The 13,911-nt window shown below is 50.9% G+C and overlaps 1 protein-coding gene across 1 annotated transcript in view; it reads right to left on the reverse strand.

Moving 5' to 3' along the window:
* Nucleotides 1-3,687: 3,687 nt before the first annotated feature.
* The window catches only part of SGIP1 (SH3-domain GRB2-like (endophilin) interacting protein 1), a 66,710-nt gene continuing 56,486 nt past the window's right edge, over nucleotides 3,688-13,911 (reverse strand). The window contains exons 19-25 of the mRNA XM_014937604.1: nucleotides 9,627-9,738; nucleotides 8,176-8,331; nucleotides 6,982-7,114; nucleotides 6,476-6,678; nucleotides 5,648-5,712; nucleotides 4,529-4,693; nucleotides 3,688-4,155 (exon numbers count right to left, since the gene is read on the reverse strand). Coding sequence (XP_014793090.1) covers nucleotides 4,133-4,155; nucleotides 4,529-4,693; nucleotides 5,648-5,712; nucleotides 6,476-6,678; nucleotides 6,982-7,114; nucleotides 8,176-8,331; nucleotides 9,627-9,738 — 857 coding nt within the window. The 3' untranslated portion in view covers nucleotides 3,688-4,132. The remainder of the gene's footprint in view (nucleotides 4,156-4,528; nucleotides 4,694-5,647; nucleotides 5,713-6,475; nucleotides 6,679-6,981; nucleotides 7,115-8,175; nucleotides 8,332-9,626; nucleotides 9,739-13,911) is intronic.

Below are 13,911 nucleotides of genomic sequence, written 5' to 3' on the forward strand. Positions count from 1 at the left end.
CTGTATCCCCCGTGGCCTCTCTGAGGGGCTCTCACCACTACTCCAGAAGCTGGAATGGGGGATAAACATCTCTATCTGCTGCTTTAAATTTAAATCTGATACATCCCGAGCTGCTGCCCATAATCTTTTTTTCCTGCTGATGCCTTCTCAAAGCCAGGCAGAAAGAAGACCAGCCTCCTGCTCTTCAGACTTAGAAACACAACTGGTCCATTCCCTCCTCCTGCCTGGGGTAATCACAGAATCACAGAATGGTTTGGGTGGGAAGGGACCTCAAAGCCCCCCCAGTGCCACCCCCTGCCCTGGGCAGGGACACCTGCCACCACACCAGGTTGCTCCAAGCCCCCTCCAACCTGCCCTTGAACCCCTCCAGGGATGCTGTAAGGGTAATGCTGGGGTACCACGCTCATACAGCACGTGGAAAAACAAAAAAGGGACAAAATAAGCATCCCCGGGGCACTCTGCCACTCTGCTCAGACCTCAGACAGGGCAGGAAAAATAAAGCACCAACGTGGAGTGGCATCTCCTTTCAAAGGAGCCCAGGAGGGCGGTTGTGCTTGGGGGGGGAAAAGCAGAAACACACCGTTCAACATGAAAATAATGCAAAGAAAATAGAAAAAGCAGTATGTAAAAATTCTATCCCAAACCACCGTTTTCGGTCCCAGGGTTGCGAGCTGGGAGTAGCTGGTTTGTGTCACCTGGAGAGGGACAGTGTCCCTGTGGGGCTGCAAACACATCGAATTCGGGTCTGCCAGGGAGTTTATCCCAGAAAAGGTGCAGACCTTTCTCATCTCTCCACCCAGGCCAGTGGGGCTGTGTCCCAGCACCCCGAAAAAGTGACCGCCATTTAGGGGGACAGCACAAAAGCTTGGGGAGCTTTGGGTTATGGGTTTTTTCTTTTGTTTAAAAAGCATTTAAAAACCCAACGCTAATGTAAACACCTTGTCTTTCAAATGAAATATAAAGTAAAATATCTATGTTCTGGTAATATTTACATTATAAAATCCTTATTTTCAGGACTATGACATAGATCTCTCTTGGAAGCATGACTTTATAACAATTGTACACAGCATGAACCAATTATGCAAAACCCGATTCTTAGACTTTGCCCTCTCAGAGAGGGGTAGGTGACACCATTTGTACATATTTCCATTGCAGGGGGGGGAAAATTATTAAAGGAGTTGAACGCTCCATCCAAGAGTTTGCTTCCAAAACCTGCAAGGATGTATGAAGTCGCATAACCGAGTTGTGCTTTAACTTCTGGGTCGCTGCCTTTCCTGAGCATGCACACAACCCAACCACCCCATGACCAAACATCCGCCTGGGAGTCATCTCGGGACTGAAAAAGCCTCCAGATTTCCTTATTTTCTTTTAAGATGGGCAGGGATTTCTGGTTTCTCCCATCTGCTTTCAGGTTCTCCGGACTGCCCTGTGAGCAAGCACTGCCCAGCGCACAGCCTAAGTTTTCCAACGCAAACGCTCCAAGCCTAATCCTGGCAACACTTGTGACTGTAAAATTATCACTATTTGTCATTTTACACATTTCTAAAGTCCCCAGCACCCTCTTTGGCAGATGCTCCTGTGCTTCTCTGTGCACCTGAATGGCAGCCGTGGAGTGGCATCTCCTTTCAAAGGAGCCCAGGAGGGCGGTTGTGCTTGGGGGGGGAAAAGCAGAAACACACCGTTCAACATGAAAATAATGCAAAGAAAATAGAAAAAGCAGTATGTAAAAATTCTATCCCAAACCACCGTTTTCGGTCCCAGGGTTGCGAGCTGGGAGTAGCTGGTTTGTGTCACCTGGAGAGGGACAGTGTCCCTGTGGGGCTGCAAACACATCGAATTCGGGTCTGCCAGGGAGTTTATCCCAGAAAAGGTGCAGACCTTTCTCATCTCTCCACCCAGGCCAGTGGGGCTGTGTCCCAGCACCCCGAAAAAGTGACCGCCATTTAGGGGGACAGCACAAAAGCTTGGGGAGCTTTGGGTTATGGGTTTTTTCTTTTGTTTAAAAAGCATTTAAAAACCCAACGCTAATGTAAACACCTTGTCTTTCAAATGAAATATAAAGTAAAATATCTATGTTCTGGTAATATTTACATTATAAAATCCTTATTTTCAGGACTATGACATAGATCTCTCTTGGAAGCATGACTTTATAACAATTGTACACAGCATGAACCAATTATGCAAAACCCGATTCTTAGACTTTGCCCTCTCAGAGAGGGGTAGGTGACACCATTTGTACATATTTCCATTGCAGGGGGGGGAAAATTATTAAAGGAGTTGAACGCTCCATCCAAGAGTTTGCTTCCAAAACCTGCAAGGATGTATGAAGTCGCATAACCGAGTTGTGCTTTAACTTCTGGGTCGCTGCCTTTCCTGAGCATGCACACAACCCAACCACCCCATGACCAAACATCCGCCTGGGAGTCATCTCGGGACTGAAAAAGCCTCCAGATTTCCTTATTTTCTTTTAAGATGGGCAGGGATTTCTGGTTTCTCCCATCTGCTTTCAGGTTCTCCGGACTGCCCTGTGAGCAAGCACTGCCCAGCGCACAGCCTAAGTTTTCCAACGCAAACGCTCCAAGCCTAATCCTGGCAACACTTGTGACTGTAAAATTATCACTATTTGTCATTTTGCACATTTCTAAAGTCCCCGGCACCCTCTTTGGCGGATGCTCCTGTGCTTCTCTGTGCACCTGAATGGCAGCCACACTTGATTTCAAAAAGATCCCTTCTTTCTTTTCCCCAAATCCCCGAATTCTGCCATTAAAACGAGCTCTCCACCTTCAGTGCCATGAACGCTCTCAGCATGTTGCCAGCAGGAGGCTGAGACATCACCTAAAAACCATCCAACACCGCGCAGGGGATGCACAGAGAGGGTCTGGCTCAGGAAAAACACAGAAGGACAGTTTTTCCCTCCCCGCAACCTCCCGTTTAACACTTTTATGCATTTTCCCATCTCCACGATGGCAAACTCCTGCCCCACGGGATTTCGGCAGCTCCCACACTGCTCCTGCTCCCCCAGCACCAGGTGTCCCACCAAGGGGCAGCTGTGGGCTGCATTTGTTCTCTCATATATATATATATGTATAGGTTTTCCTGCCTAATTAGTATAAAATAGAAAGGCATGGAGGGGCTGCATGTCCTTAAAGCATTCTCTAAACCCATGGGGCTTTCAAAAATGGAGGGGGAAAAAAAATACATTGAAAAAAACAAACAAAAAAATAGAGAAACGCGACCGAAAATCTGGTGACTGCTCAGAAAACGCATCCTTAAAAACAGCAATAACATTTCCGGATGGTGCTGTGAGCTCAGATTTACTTTCCAGCCTCTTTCCCTGCTTATTTCCTCATCTGCATCTCTGCAAAACGTAAGGACGTGGGGCAAAGAGACCCTCTCGCTGCCGGCGCTGGGGCTGTAGGAGATCACAGACACGTTCACGGAGGCTCCTTGCAACGAAAATTTGACGTAAATCCTCTTTATAGAAGTGAGTTTTTTTTCCCCTGCTTTTTGCTGGGAGACTGTATTAAGAACCTCGCCATTTACAGTGATATTTTTCTGGAGTTAAACCAGCTAAACCTGAAGATAGAGCTGCTTCTTCAGCGCCGTGAGACAGACTGAGGACTGAAGGAAAAAATAAATCAGCACGTCGGCCCTACTGCCCTCTCTCTTTATGAGGCACCCCCTTCATAACAGCTATCAGTATTGTATTTAAATCGTATATATTGACAAAATGTAATCTACCTCTGTAAGCATTGTGCCATTCAACAGTACTACTATTAGATTTATATACCACAGTTTAAATTACATCCATTTCATGAATGGTAAAATGCTAAAACTCAAGTGTCTAACTGCCAAAATACAGCCTTACTGGAATGAGTACAATTTACAAATACAATAATTACATTTTAAAACCATTAACAATGTTACATCTAGAAGTAAATACTGTAGGACTGGTCAAGACGGTGTTTTCCAAGGAAAAAAATTTGCTGAAAGTTTGTCAACACTTCCAACAGAAATGTCCCGAGTGCAGGATTTAGTTCATTTTCCTTAAACTGCAATTAAAACCCGTTCCACGCACAGCAGTCCTTGGGTATTTTCCATATTATTTTCCATAGACTTGCATAAGCTTCCATCAGTTATCGGCCAAGTATTTACCTAGAAATGGGATCAGAAATCAGGGGTGGGGAGGGAGCAGCCCCGATTCCCAGGGGATGGCCGCCCACCTTCCCCAGCCCCTCGGCCACGCTGCTGCCACGCACCAGCAGAATGTGGCAAAATACTCTTTTTTTTCTACTCAGCAATGGGGCAAAAAGGGAAAACACTTGTCTTTCTTTGCTGCAATGGGGTGAAAGCTCTGTCTGGAGATCCCCCCAGGACCCACGAGCAGGAAAGAGCTCGTGAAACGCAAGGCTCACGCTGTGGTGGCACCTCTGGGCTTGAGCAGTCAACAAATACACAACCAGCATGGGGCAGAGGGGACCGTTGGGGACACTGCCATGCCGAGAGGAGCCACCAGCCAGGCACCTACCTGCTGCAAACCTCTTCTTGATGAGGGAGAAGCGGTAGCCGGCGCCGACGAGCTCGATGTCGCAGCTGGAGAGCGTGCTCCCTTCGCTGGTGAACTGGACGGCCAGGGGGGCCGGGGTGCTCGGCCCCTCCGAGAGCTGGAATCGGGCCAGCAGAGAGCCCACACCTGCGATTTAAAAGCACCCCCCCAGCCCCACCAAGAAACCCTTTATAAGCCCGGAGAGGCACGTCCCAGCATCCCTGGGCCAGGGATGCTCAAAGCGCGGCGAGAGAAGCCCACTCCCACGGTGGTACCCAACCCAGCAGCAACCCCCCCCCAGGGAGGGGGGAAAAAAAGCCAAACTCCCTCATCCTCCCAGCAGATTTTAACTTTTCAGGCACCCCAGTGATAGGAAGCGGCTGAGCTGCGTGGGTGATGGGTGGAGAAACCACCCGTGGGAGGCTGCGGTCCCCACCACAGGGATGCAACGTGGGGCCTCCAAATGTCATTTCACAGAATCACAGAATCACAGAAGCTTAGTGGTTGGAAGGGACCTCTGAGATCATCGAGTCCAACCACAAAAAAACCAAAAAAAACCAACAAAACAAAACAAAACCACAAAAAAAAACCAAACCAAAAAACACACCACACCAAACGCCCACCAAAAACACCGCACCCACCAACTAAACCCCACGCTGAACACCTCTCCATAACCAATAACCTTGGGCACTAGAGCATGCCCTGAAGAGCCACGTCTACACGTTTCTTAAATCCCTCCAGGGATGGTGACTCCACCACCTCCCTGGGCAGGCTGTTCCAGTGCCTGACCACTCTCTCAGTAAAGTAATTCTTTCTACTATCTAATCTAAATCTCCCTTGCTGCAGCTTCAGACCATTTCCTCTGGTGCAGAGGGTCAACGGAGGAAAGGGGTTGGCAAACAAACCCCATCCAAACCCGGTGTGTTAACACCCTCTGTGATGCCAAGGTGGTTGGCAAAACGCTGCCAGGAGCACATATCCCTGCTTTTCAAAGCTCCTGGCTCCAAACAGCATCTTCCCCCCGTGTCTGGGCATGACCAAGGAGGGTCAGTGCCCCATTTCAGTGTTCAGAGTTAATAACGTGCACGTTTGGGGGATTACCTCCGTTTTCTGACTTCTGAGAGATATCAGGGATCTTCCACAATATCCTTTGCTGCTCGGCATTCCTAAAAAAAAAAAAAGAAAAACACGGGAAGAAGAACATTTTTGTAGGAAACTGGGAGTTATGAAGGAGACATCTGACATGGGAAGAAGAACATTTCTGTAGGAAACTGGGAGTTATGAAGGAGACATCTGAATTTTGCTAACGGCCGCGTGGGGAGCAGCTCCAGTGCCACTCTCCAGAGCTGTAATTCTGGGAGGCTGGCTTTGGGATTGACCCTGGCAGGAAAATACTGCACTTGGATTGCAGGTATATTATGTATTTATATTTATATTTTATTTATATATATAAAGTGCCTGTCACTATATTGATAAACATTCTTTGGGACCACTCTGGTGGGCGAGAGGCAGTGGGGCCGTGCCGTGCCCTCCTTCCCCGCTGAAAGTGCCTGTCACCATATTGATAAACATTCTTTGGCACCACTCTGGTGGGTGAGGGGCAGCGGGGCCGTGCCGTGCCCTCCTTCCCCGCTGTGATCAGCAGTGATGCCCACACATCCCTCTGGGCATGGGGTTAAAAGTAGCCAAAAACATGAAATAAGGGTCTGTTTTTCTGCCGCCTGCACACGTGCTTGCGTGTGGGAATGGCAAGGGAAAAAAGAAAATAAATCACAGCGGGGTTTCACGCTTCCTCCTGCAAGAAGACGACAGTTTTGGGTCCCTATCATGCCCTCAGATGCCACCCACAGACACCTCCCCAGGGCTGTTTTTAGGCAGGACCAGGGCAGGGCCAGCAAAAGAGGCTTTTATGGGGTGAGGGATTCCTACCAGACAGCGGGAGGAAGCACAGCTTGGAGTTTGGTTACTCCTCCGTCGACGGGGACGAGGAACTGGACGTTGTTTAGAGCGACCGGTGTGGTCATTGCCTCTGTATTGTATTTGTAGTCAATGCGGAGGTCAGTGCTTGCAGGGTCACACCGCCAGCTCACTGCAAGGTTTAATGGAGTAGACTGAATACCCTGGGCAGATACCTTCCAAAATGACAGAAAAAACATTTAGTTTCCGTAGGGGTGAAGGGAGAAATCCCATTTTACAGAACGCGGTCATCGACATTTGGTTTCAGAGGTGACAACATCTCGTACTCTCACAGCAAATTTTGTACCAGGCTCAAAAAAATCAGGCAAAAATCTAGTGACAGGCAGAAGGGACTAGCGGGACAGCATGCCCTCAACTCACGTTATCTCCACTCTGCACTAGGGAAATACCATCTTTTACGTCTATAAGTTCAGCACGCATTTTTTGGCACGGATTTATCTCACCAAAAAAACCCCTACCTGGTATTTGAGCATATCCACATTGTAATAGGTGGCTTGCGGTTTCTGTTCCGATACCTTCTTTAGGTGAGTCATCAGATTTGGCATGTTGACCCAAAACTCCTTCGTGCTGGTGTCACTCTGCGTGTTGTCACTGCACAGAGGGAGAATTAACCCTTCGTGTGACCCACCTGGGTGGAAGAAAGCTTTTCTACAAATCACGCAGGGCAGCGGCACCGGCCACAAGCTGGGACCGTGTTTAATCATAGAGTGGTTTGGGTGGGAAGGGACCATAAAGATCATCAAGTGCCACCCCCTGCCCTGGGCAGGGACACCTCCCACCACACCAGGTTGCTCCAAGCCCCCTCCAACCTGCCCTTGAACCCCTCCAGGGATGGAGCAGCCACAGCTTCTCGGGGCAACCTGGGCCAGGCTCTCACCACCCTCCCACCAAACAAGTTCTTCCCCACATCTCAGCTCCATCTCCCCTCTTTCAGGGTCCAACCCTTCCCCCTCCTCCTAGGGCTCCCCTCCCTCATCCAGAGTCCCTCCCCAGCTTTCCTGGAGCCCCTCTTCTTTTTGGGACTGGAAGGGGCTCCAAGGTCTCCCCGGAGCCTTCTCTTCTCCAGGCTGAACCCCCCCAACTCTCTCAGCCCCCCCTCCCAGCAGAGGGGCTCCAGCCCTCCCAGCATCTCTGTGGTCTCCTCTGGCCCCATCCAACAGCCCCATGTCCTTCTGATGGTGGTGGCCCCAGAGTTTGGGGGTGTCTCCCCAGAGTGGAGCAGAGGGGCAGAATCCCCCCCCAGCCCTGCTGGCCACGCTGCTGGGGATGCAGCCCAGGGTGGGGGGGGGTTTCTGGGCTGAATCCCACATTTAGAGATATCTCACCTCCCTCTTGTTTATCTCTGGCTTGTCCTCGGATACCTCCAGGGAGGCACAGCAGAGGCAAGCCTGGAGGTCACCATTTTGCAACCAGGAGGTCTAACGAGCACCAAACGAGCAAACCCAATCAAGGTGCTGGCTCCTCTCTGCCAATGCCCTTCAGCCTGGCAAAGGGGCTGCTCTCCGAGGCAAATATTTAAGGGCTTGAGAGTTTCCTTCCCAAAAATCTGGGCAGGTTTCCACAGAAGGTACTTCGGGCCGTGTGTTTTGGCGAAACCCCCTGTTTTTCTGGAAATCTTCCTTTGGGATGCGGGTTGGGGGGGAGGGACTTACCAGCAGAGGAGCTGGGGGTTTGGCAGGACGTGCTCCAGCCTGTTGTAGTTCAGCACGCGGAAGGTGAGCACCGCCGGAGCTGGGTTGTTGGCAAAGTGTCGGGTGATGCCCGCAGGGAACGACAGCACCATCTCCCCCGTGATCTTCACGATACACCTGCAGCGCCGGGCACGCAGACCGAGGTGGGGTTGGGGGGAAAAAAAACAGAGGAGGGCTCAAAATGCAGCAGGAGGGGAGGGTTCACGCCAGGGATGGGGTGGTGACAGCCCTCTGTTTCCCACCCGATGTGTCAGGGTGGTCTTCAGCCTGGAGAAGAGGAGGCTCCGGGGAGACCTAATAGCAGCCTTCCAGTACCTGAAGGGAGCCTACAGGAAGGCTGGGGAGAACCTGTTTACAAAGGCCTGCAGTGACAGGACGAGGGGCAATGGCTTCAAGCTGGAGGGGAACAGATTTAGACTGGAGATGAGGAGAGGGTTCTTCACTGGGAGGGTGGTGGAGCACTGGAACAGGTTGCCCAGGGAGGTGGTTGAGGCCCCTTCCCTGGAGATATTCAAGGAGAGGCTCGATGAGGCCCTGGGCAACCTGGTCTAGTTGGGGGTGTCCCTGCTGACTGCGGGGAGGTCGGACTAGATGACCTTTGGAGGTCCCTTCCAGCCTGGGCAATTCTATGATTCTATTCTATGATTCTTGTGGTCCTAAAGCAGAGCGAGCAGCCTGCGAGGGATGGGGACCGATGCTCATGGGGACCAATGCTTATGGGGACATCCCAGAACATCTTGACCTTGGACCCCCACTGGGTACAATGCACTGACACACATGCTGAGCCCAGACCACCTCCTTTCATAGAACCATAGAATGGTTTGGGCTGGAAGAGATCATAGAATCATAGAATCATAGAATGGTTTGGGTTGGAAGGGACCTCAAAGATCATCGAGTTCCAACCCCCCTGCCCTGGGCAGGGACACCTCCCACTAGAGCAGGTTGCTCCAAGCCACATCCAGCCTGGCCTTGAACACTTCCAGGGATGGGGCAGCCACAACTTCTCTGGGCAACCTGTTCCAGTGTCTCACCACCCTCATAGTAAAAAATTTCTTCCTGAGATCTAATCTGAATCTTTTTTCTTCCAGTTTAAAACCATTTCCCCTTGTCCTATCATTACACATCCTGTCAGAGTCCCTCCCCAACTCTTCTATAGGCACCCTTCAGGTATTGAAAGGCCGCTATAAGGTCTCCCCGGAGCCTCCTCTTAAAGATCTTAAGATCTTAAAGATCATCTAGTTCCACCCCCTCTGCCATGGGCAGGGACATCTCTCACTAAACCAGGTTGCTTTCCTCCCTCCCCATCCCTCAAAATGCTCACCAAAGCCTTGACAGCCCCCCCCCAAAACCTGTCCCAACCTCAGAAACCCCCCCCCCATATGGACACTTGGACCTCCTCAGTTGGCACCTACTTGTTGGGGTCGGCCCCTTTGAAGTACGCGTTGACGGTCTCCGTGAAGGCGGCGGCGACGGGCAGGGTGTCCTGGGCCCCCATGGTGAGGGGGCTGGGTCCCCGCGACGAGCCTAAAAACAGAGCAAAAAACCTCCACTTCTTATGTGCAGAGAGAAACGGCACCACTTTCCCCCCCCCCGCCCCGGGCTGGGGCAAGGGGGTGCTCACCAACACCCCCAGCCTTGCTTTAGGGGTAAATATTAAGAAAAAAACTCCCCCCCCGGCTTTAAAAACTTTTTAAAATTAATTATTCCACCCACAAAATGAAATAAAAATAAAGCAAGCAAAGAAAATAAGGGAGGAGCCCCGGCCACGAGCAGCATGCGGGGCAGCAGTGTCCCCCCCCCGGCACGGCTCTGGGGGGGCTGCCACACGGCAGGCTTTGCATGACAGTTTTTGCAGTAGGTTTCTGGGCCCCAGCAAGAGGGGTTTTGGGGGGTCCCTTGGCCAGAGGGAAGGTGGGATTGTTGGAAATGTTCCCACATTGTCCCCTCCGACACCACCTGAACTCCTGCCTGTGGGAACCCTGACCCGAGGGGACCCCTGGGATCAACCCAGGATTTATTATTCAATTAAAAAAAATAAAGGTGTGGGCGGGGTTGAAGCTTTGGTCCCCCACAAAAGCTTCCCCAGGCTCTGAAATAATTCCTCTCTGCGAGTTCAGACGCAGGTTTCCCTTTGCTGGCCAGGAATGCCCGTCTCTGAAAAACATTTGGGGATGAAAGCATCACTGCCAACCCCAGGAAACCCCGCGGGGGGGGACACACACAGTGTCCCACTCCCCGTCCCCAATACCAAGCGGAGAGCGAGCAGGGGGCTGTTGGCACAGCAAAGCTCTCGCATCTCCCTGCCAAAAAAGAGGGTGACCAGAAACACCAGGGTTAGTGGCCAGTTGCCCACCTGGCAAACAAGGTGCCAAGCCCTCGGGCACCCAAAAAAGTCCCTGAGAGGTCACCATCCCCTGCCCTGCCACCACCAGTTCAGCCTCATCTATTTTTCCTGCGACACATCATTCTTATTTTTTTTTAAATCACAGTCCATCCCTAAGGATTATTTTGCCCCCCAAACCACCTGGCAAAGGTCTCCAGAGGGGCAGCAGACCCCGACACCCCCTTACTCTGTTACCTTCATTTACAGGGTGTGAATGAGGGGAGGTGAAACAGGCTCTTAATTCAGCCCAGGGTTTTAATTAGAGCGTGCAAGCGGGTGCCAGCTCCAGCCGAAGCCGTGGCCTGGGGAGGGGCAGCACCTCTGCAGGCAGCGGGGCGAGGGAAAAGCCAAACAGCCGAGCAAAATGCAGCCTGTTTCTGCTGAGTCCCCCTTTTCTGCTTTCCTTATCTTCCAAAATATGCCCCCCCTCCTCTTTATTTGCTGCTTCCTGCCACTTGTTGCATTTTGGGGCAGATCTCAGCAATCTGCGGTGGCTTTTGTGCGACGTGTAGCAAGGTCCTGGCTTTGCTGCTGCAGATTCTCAGAGAGTAAATCATCCAGGTTGGGTGCAGAAAAAAAGATTCACATCATCTCCTGGGGAAAGCACTTCTGTCACTTAAATTACACTTTGCCTTTTGAGATACTAATTGTAGGGGAAAAACTGCAGCGGTCGCAGCTGAAGATCCCTGGCACCTCACAAAAGCATCCTTGCAGGCAGTGCCTTAATGCATCAAACCCAAACTGCTCCCTCCTCGAGGCACCGGGGAGCCTCTCCGGTGCTGGGATTCTCCCTGCAAATGTCTCACGTAGCCTAAAAAGACCTAAAAAAATGACCATTGCCACGCGTCGCCCTCTGAGGAGACTCAGGGGAATCAGTGATTTCAGCCACAGCCTGGAATAACGATGCTCAGTAAGTGCCCCGTGTCCTTCTGTCCCAGCACCAGGGACAGACAGACTGAGCATCTCACCTCCCAGCACAGACCCGTCGCCACATGCATGTTAATTATCCTAATGACCCAGGGGAGGCAGTGGAAGGGTCCCCAAACCTTCTGCTTCTGAGGCCCCAGCCCCGAGCTCTGCAAACAGGTCCCCAGGCCAGTGCTCCACAAAACCCACCCATTCCCACAGCCCTGTGTGACAGAGGGGACATGCAGGGCCCCGGGGCAGCACCACAGAGTGGGAGGGTAACATACTATTTTAATAAATTCGTTCTATTTTAATAAATTCTTTCCATTTTAATAAAGCCCAGCACAGACCCGTCGCCACACGCATGTTAATTACCCTAATGATCCAGGAGAGGCAGTGGGGGGGTCCCCAAACCTTCCGCTTCTGAGGTCCCAGCCCTGAGCTCTGCAGCAGGGACTGGGCAAACTGGTCCCCAGGCCAGTGCTCCCCAAACCCCACCCATTCCCATAGCCCCACTGCGCTGTGTGACAGAGGGGACATGCAGGGCCCCGGGGCAGCACCACAGACTGGGAGGGTAACATATTATTTTAATAAATTCTTTCCATTTTAATAAATTCTTTCCATAGACAGCACTGCTGGGATATCGGAGAGCGCATCCTCGCTCCCCACACCCAGATTAATGACACCCCCTGTCCCCCAGTGTGGCGAATCCAGCCGTGGGATATTCCCATCCCATCCACCCAGAAATACAGATTAAATTCAAAAACATCAATGCAGACTGGCTAGAGAGGGGGGGGGAGAAGTGTAGATACCACCCGGCAGAGGAACACCAGGCTCCTCCTGCTAGGGGAAGGGAGCTGATCATCATCAGCAAACCCTCAATCTTTGGTAATATCATCATTATTTTTTAGGAGAGGGGAAAAAAATAAAACCACCTTCCAAACATACACACTCCAACTACAGCCGGGTTTAGCCTAGACCCTGCACCGCAGCATCGAACGAGGGGGAGGTGTATCACACCAAAGTGCCTTATCCCCGATTTTCACTCTCCCATTTCTTCCAGTGTTTTCTGTACATATCTGAGACTTCATGCTCCAGGAGGAAAAAATCACGCTCACAAGGATAAACCCTATCTCCGTTACCAGGCTCTGCCGGCCTCTGAGATTCTGAGTTAATCCCAACAGCAACACAACATCCTCCGCGTTTCTAATCCCACTTTGAATAAAAATCCCGTGGATGTAGTTGGCATTCAGGGTTCTCAGTTCCCTCTGCTCTTCCCCCATGAATCTATATGTTCTTCTCTTAACGGCTTCAGAGACTAAACAGCTTCTTCACTAAAAACTCTAATGTAACGAGAAGAGTATACTCTCTCTATTTTAAGCCCAAAAATTCTTTTCCAGAAACTTGAGAGACAAGTCTAGTTAAAACACATACTGTGGCACGCCTCCACCAAAAATCTGGCTTTCCAGTGACTGCCTCAGAAGTCATTTTTAGAAACTTCTCATTTTGGCAAAATGACCTGATAACGCCGGGGAAAAAAATTCCCCTTTATGGAGCTTTGGATCCAGCCATAAGCAGCGCCCTGGGTTCATTTCCCTTACTTTTTTCCTACGAAAAGATGGAAAAGGAGCACAGAACACCAGTGACCTTGCCCGTGCACCCAGGAGAGCATCACCAAAGCTGCACCACGTCCTTTCACACACACACCGACTACCCCGCGTTCTGCCAACATGTGGAACTTCACAAAAGAAGAGAAAAAACCCAAATTCAGAAAGAAAAGATAATTTCTCTCCTAGCATTTCATGCCCTGAGTTACAGAAGCCACACTCAGCCGATCTCCTTTCTCAAGATGAACATTGAAGTTTAGCTTTTTTTTTTTTTAAAGTTGGACTCAAAGATTTAGGGCTAGATGAGGAAATCCAGCCTGTGGATGTGAAATAGCTCCTTCCTGGGCTGTGAGAAGAGCCTGGAGCTGGTGTCACACTCCTGCAGCCCTGATGCCATGCCATCCAACGCTTCCCACACTGCTACAGGGCTCAGCCAGGGAGCTGGGGACAAACCTCCCCCTGCTCCAGCCCATTCCCACCACCAGAACGAAGTCTAAGAATTCAAATGTACCTTTCAAACACATTAATAATGCAAAAACTGCAAGAAAATCCCCGAACACTAGACGTGCTGGTGCTAAACCGAGCGAGGAGGAAGCAGCTCCTCCATGGTCCCCTCCCAGGTCTAAGCCATCAGAATGAGGACAATCGGAATGAGGACCATCAGAACAAGGATCATCAGAGCAGGGACCTCAGGGCTCGGGACCTGCAGCCGATTAAAAGGCAAGAAGGAGAGAAAGAAGAAACCAGCCCCTCCCCGGTCACCACCACTTCCATCCTTGCTGTCCTGGTTTGAGTGCCACA

Source organism: Calidris pugnax, unplaced genomic scaffold (assembly GCF_001431845.1).
Source record: "Calidris pugnax isolate Ruff unplaced genomic scaffold, ASM143184v1 scaffold29, whole genome shotgun sequence".
NCBI classification, from domain to species: domain Eukaryota; kingdom Metazoa; phylum Chordata; class Aves; order Charadriiformes; family Scolopacidae; genus Calidris; species Calidris pugnax.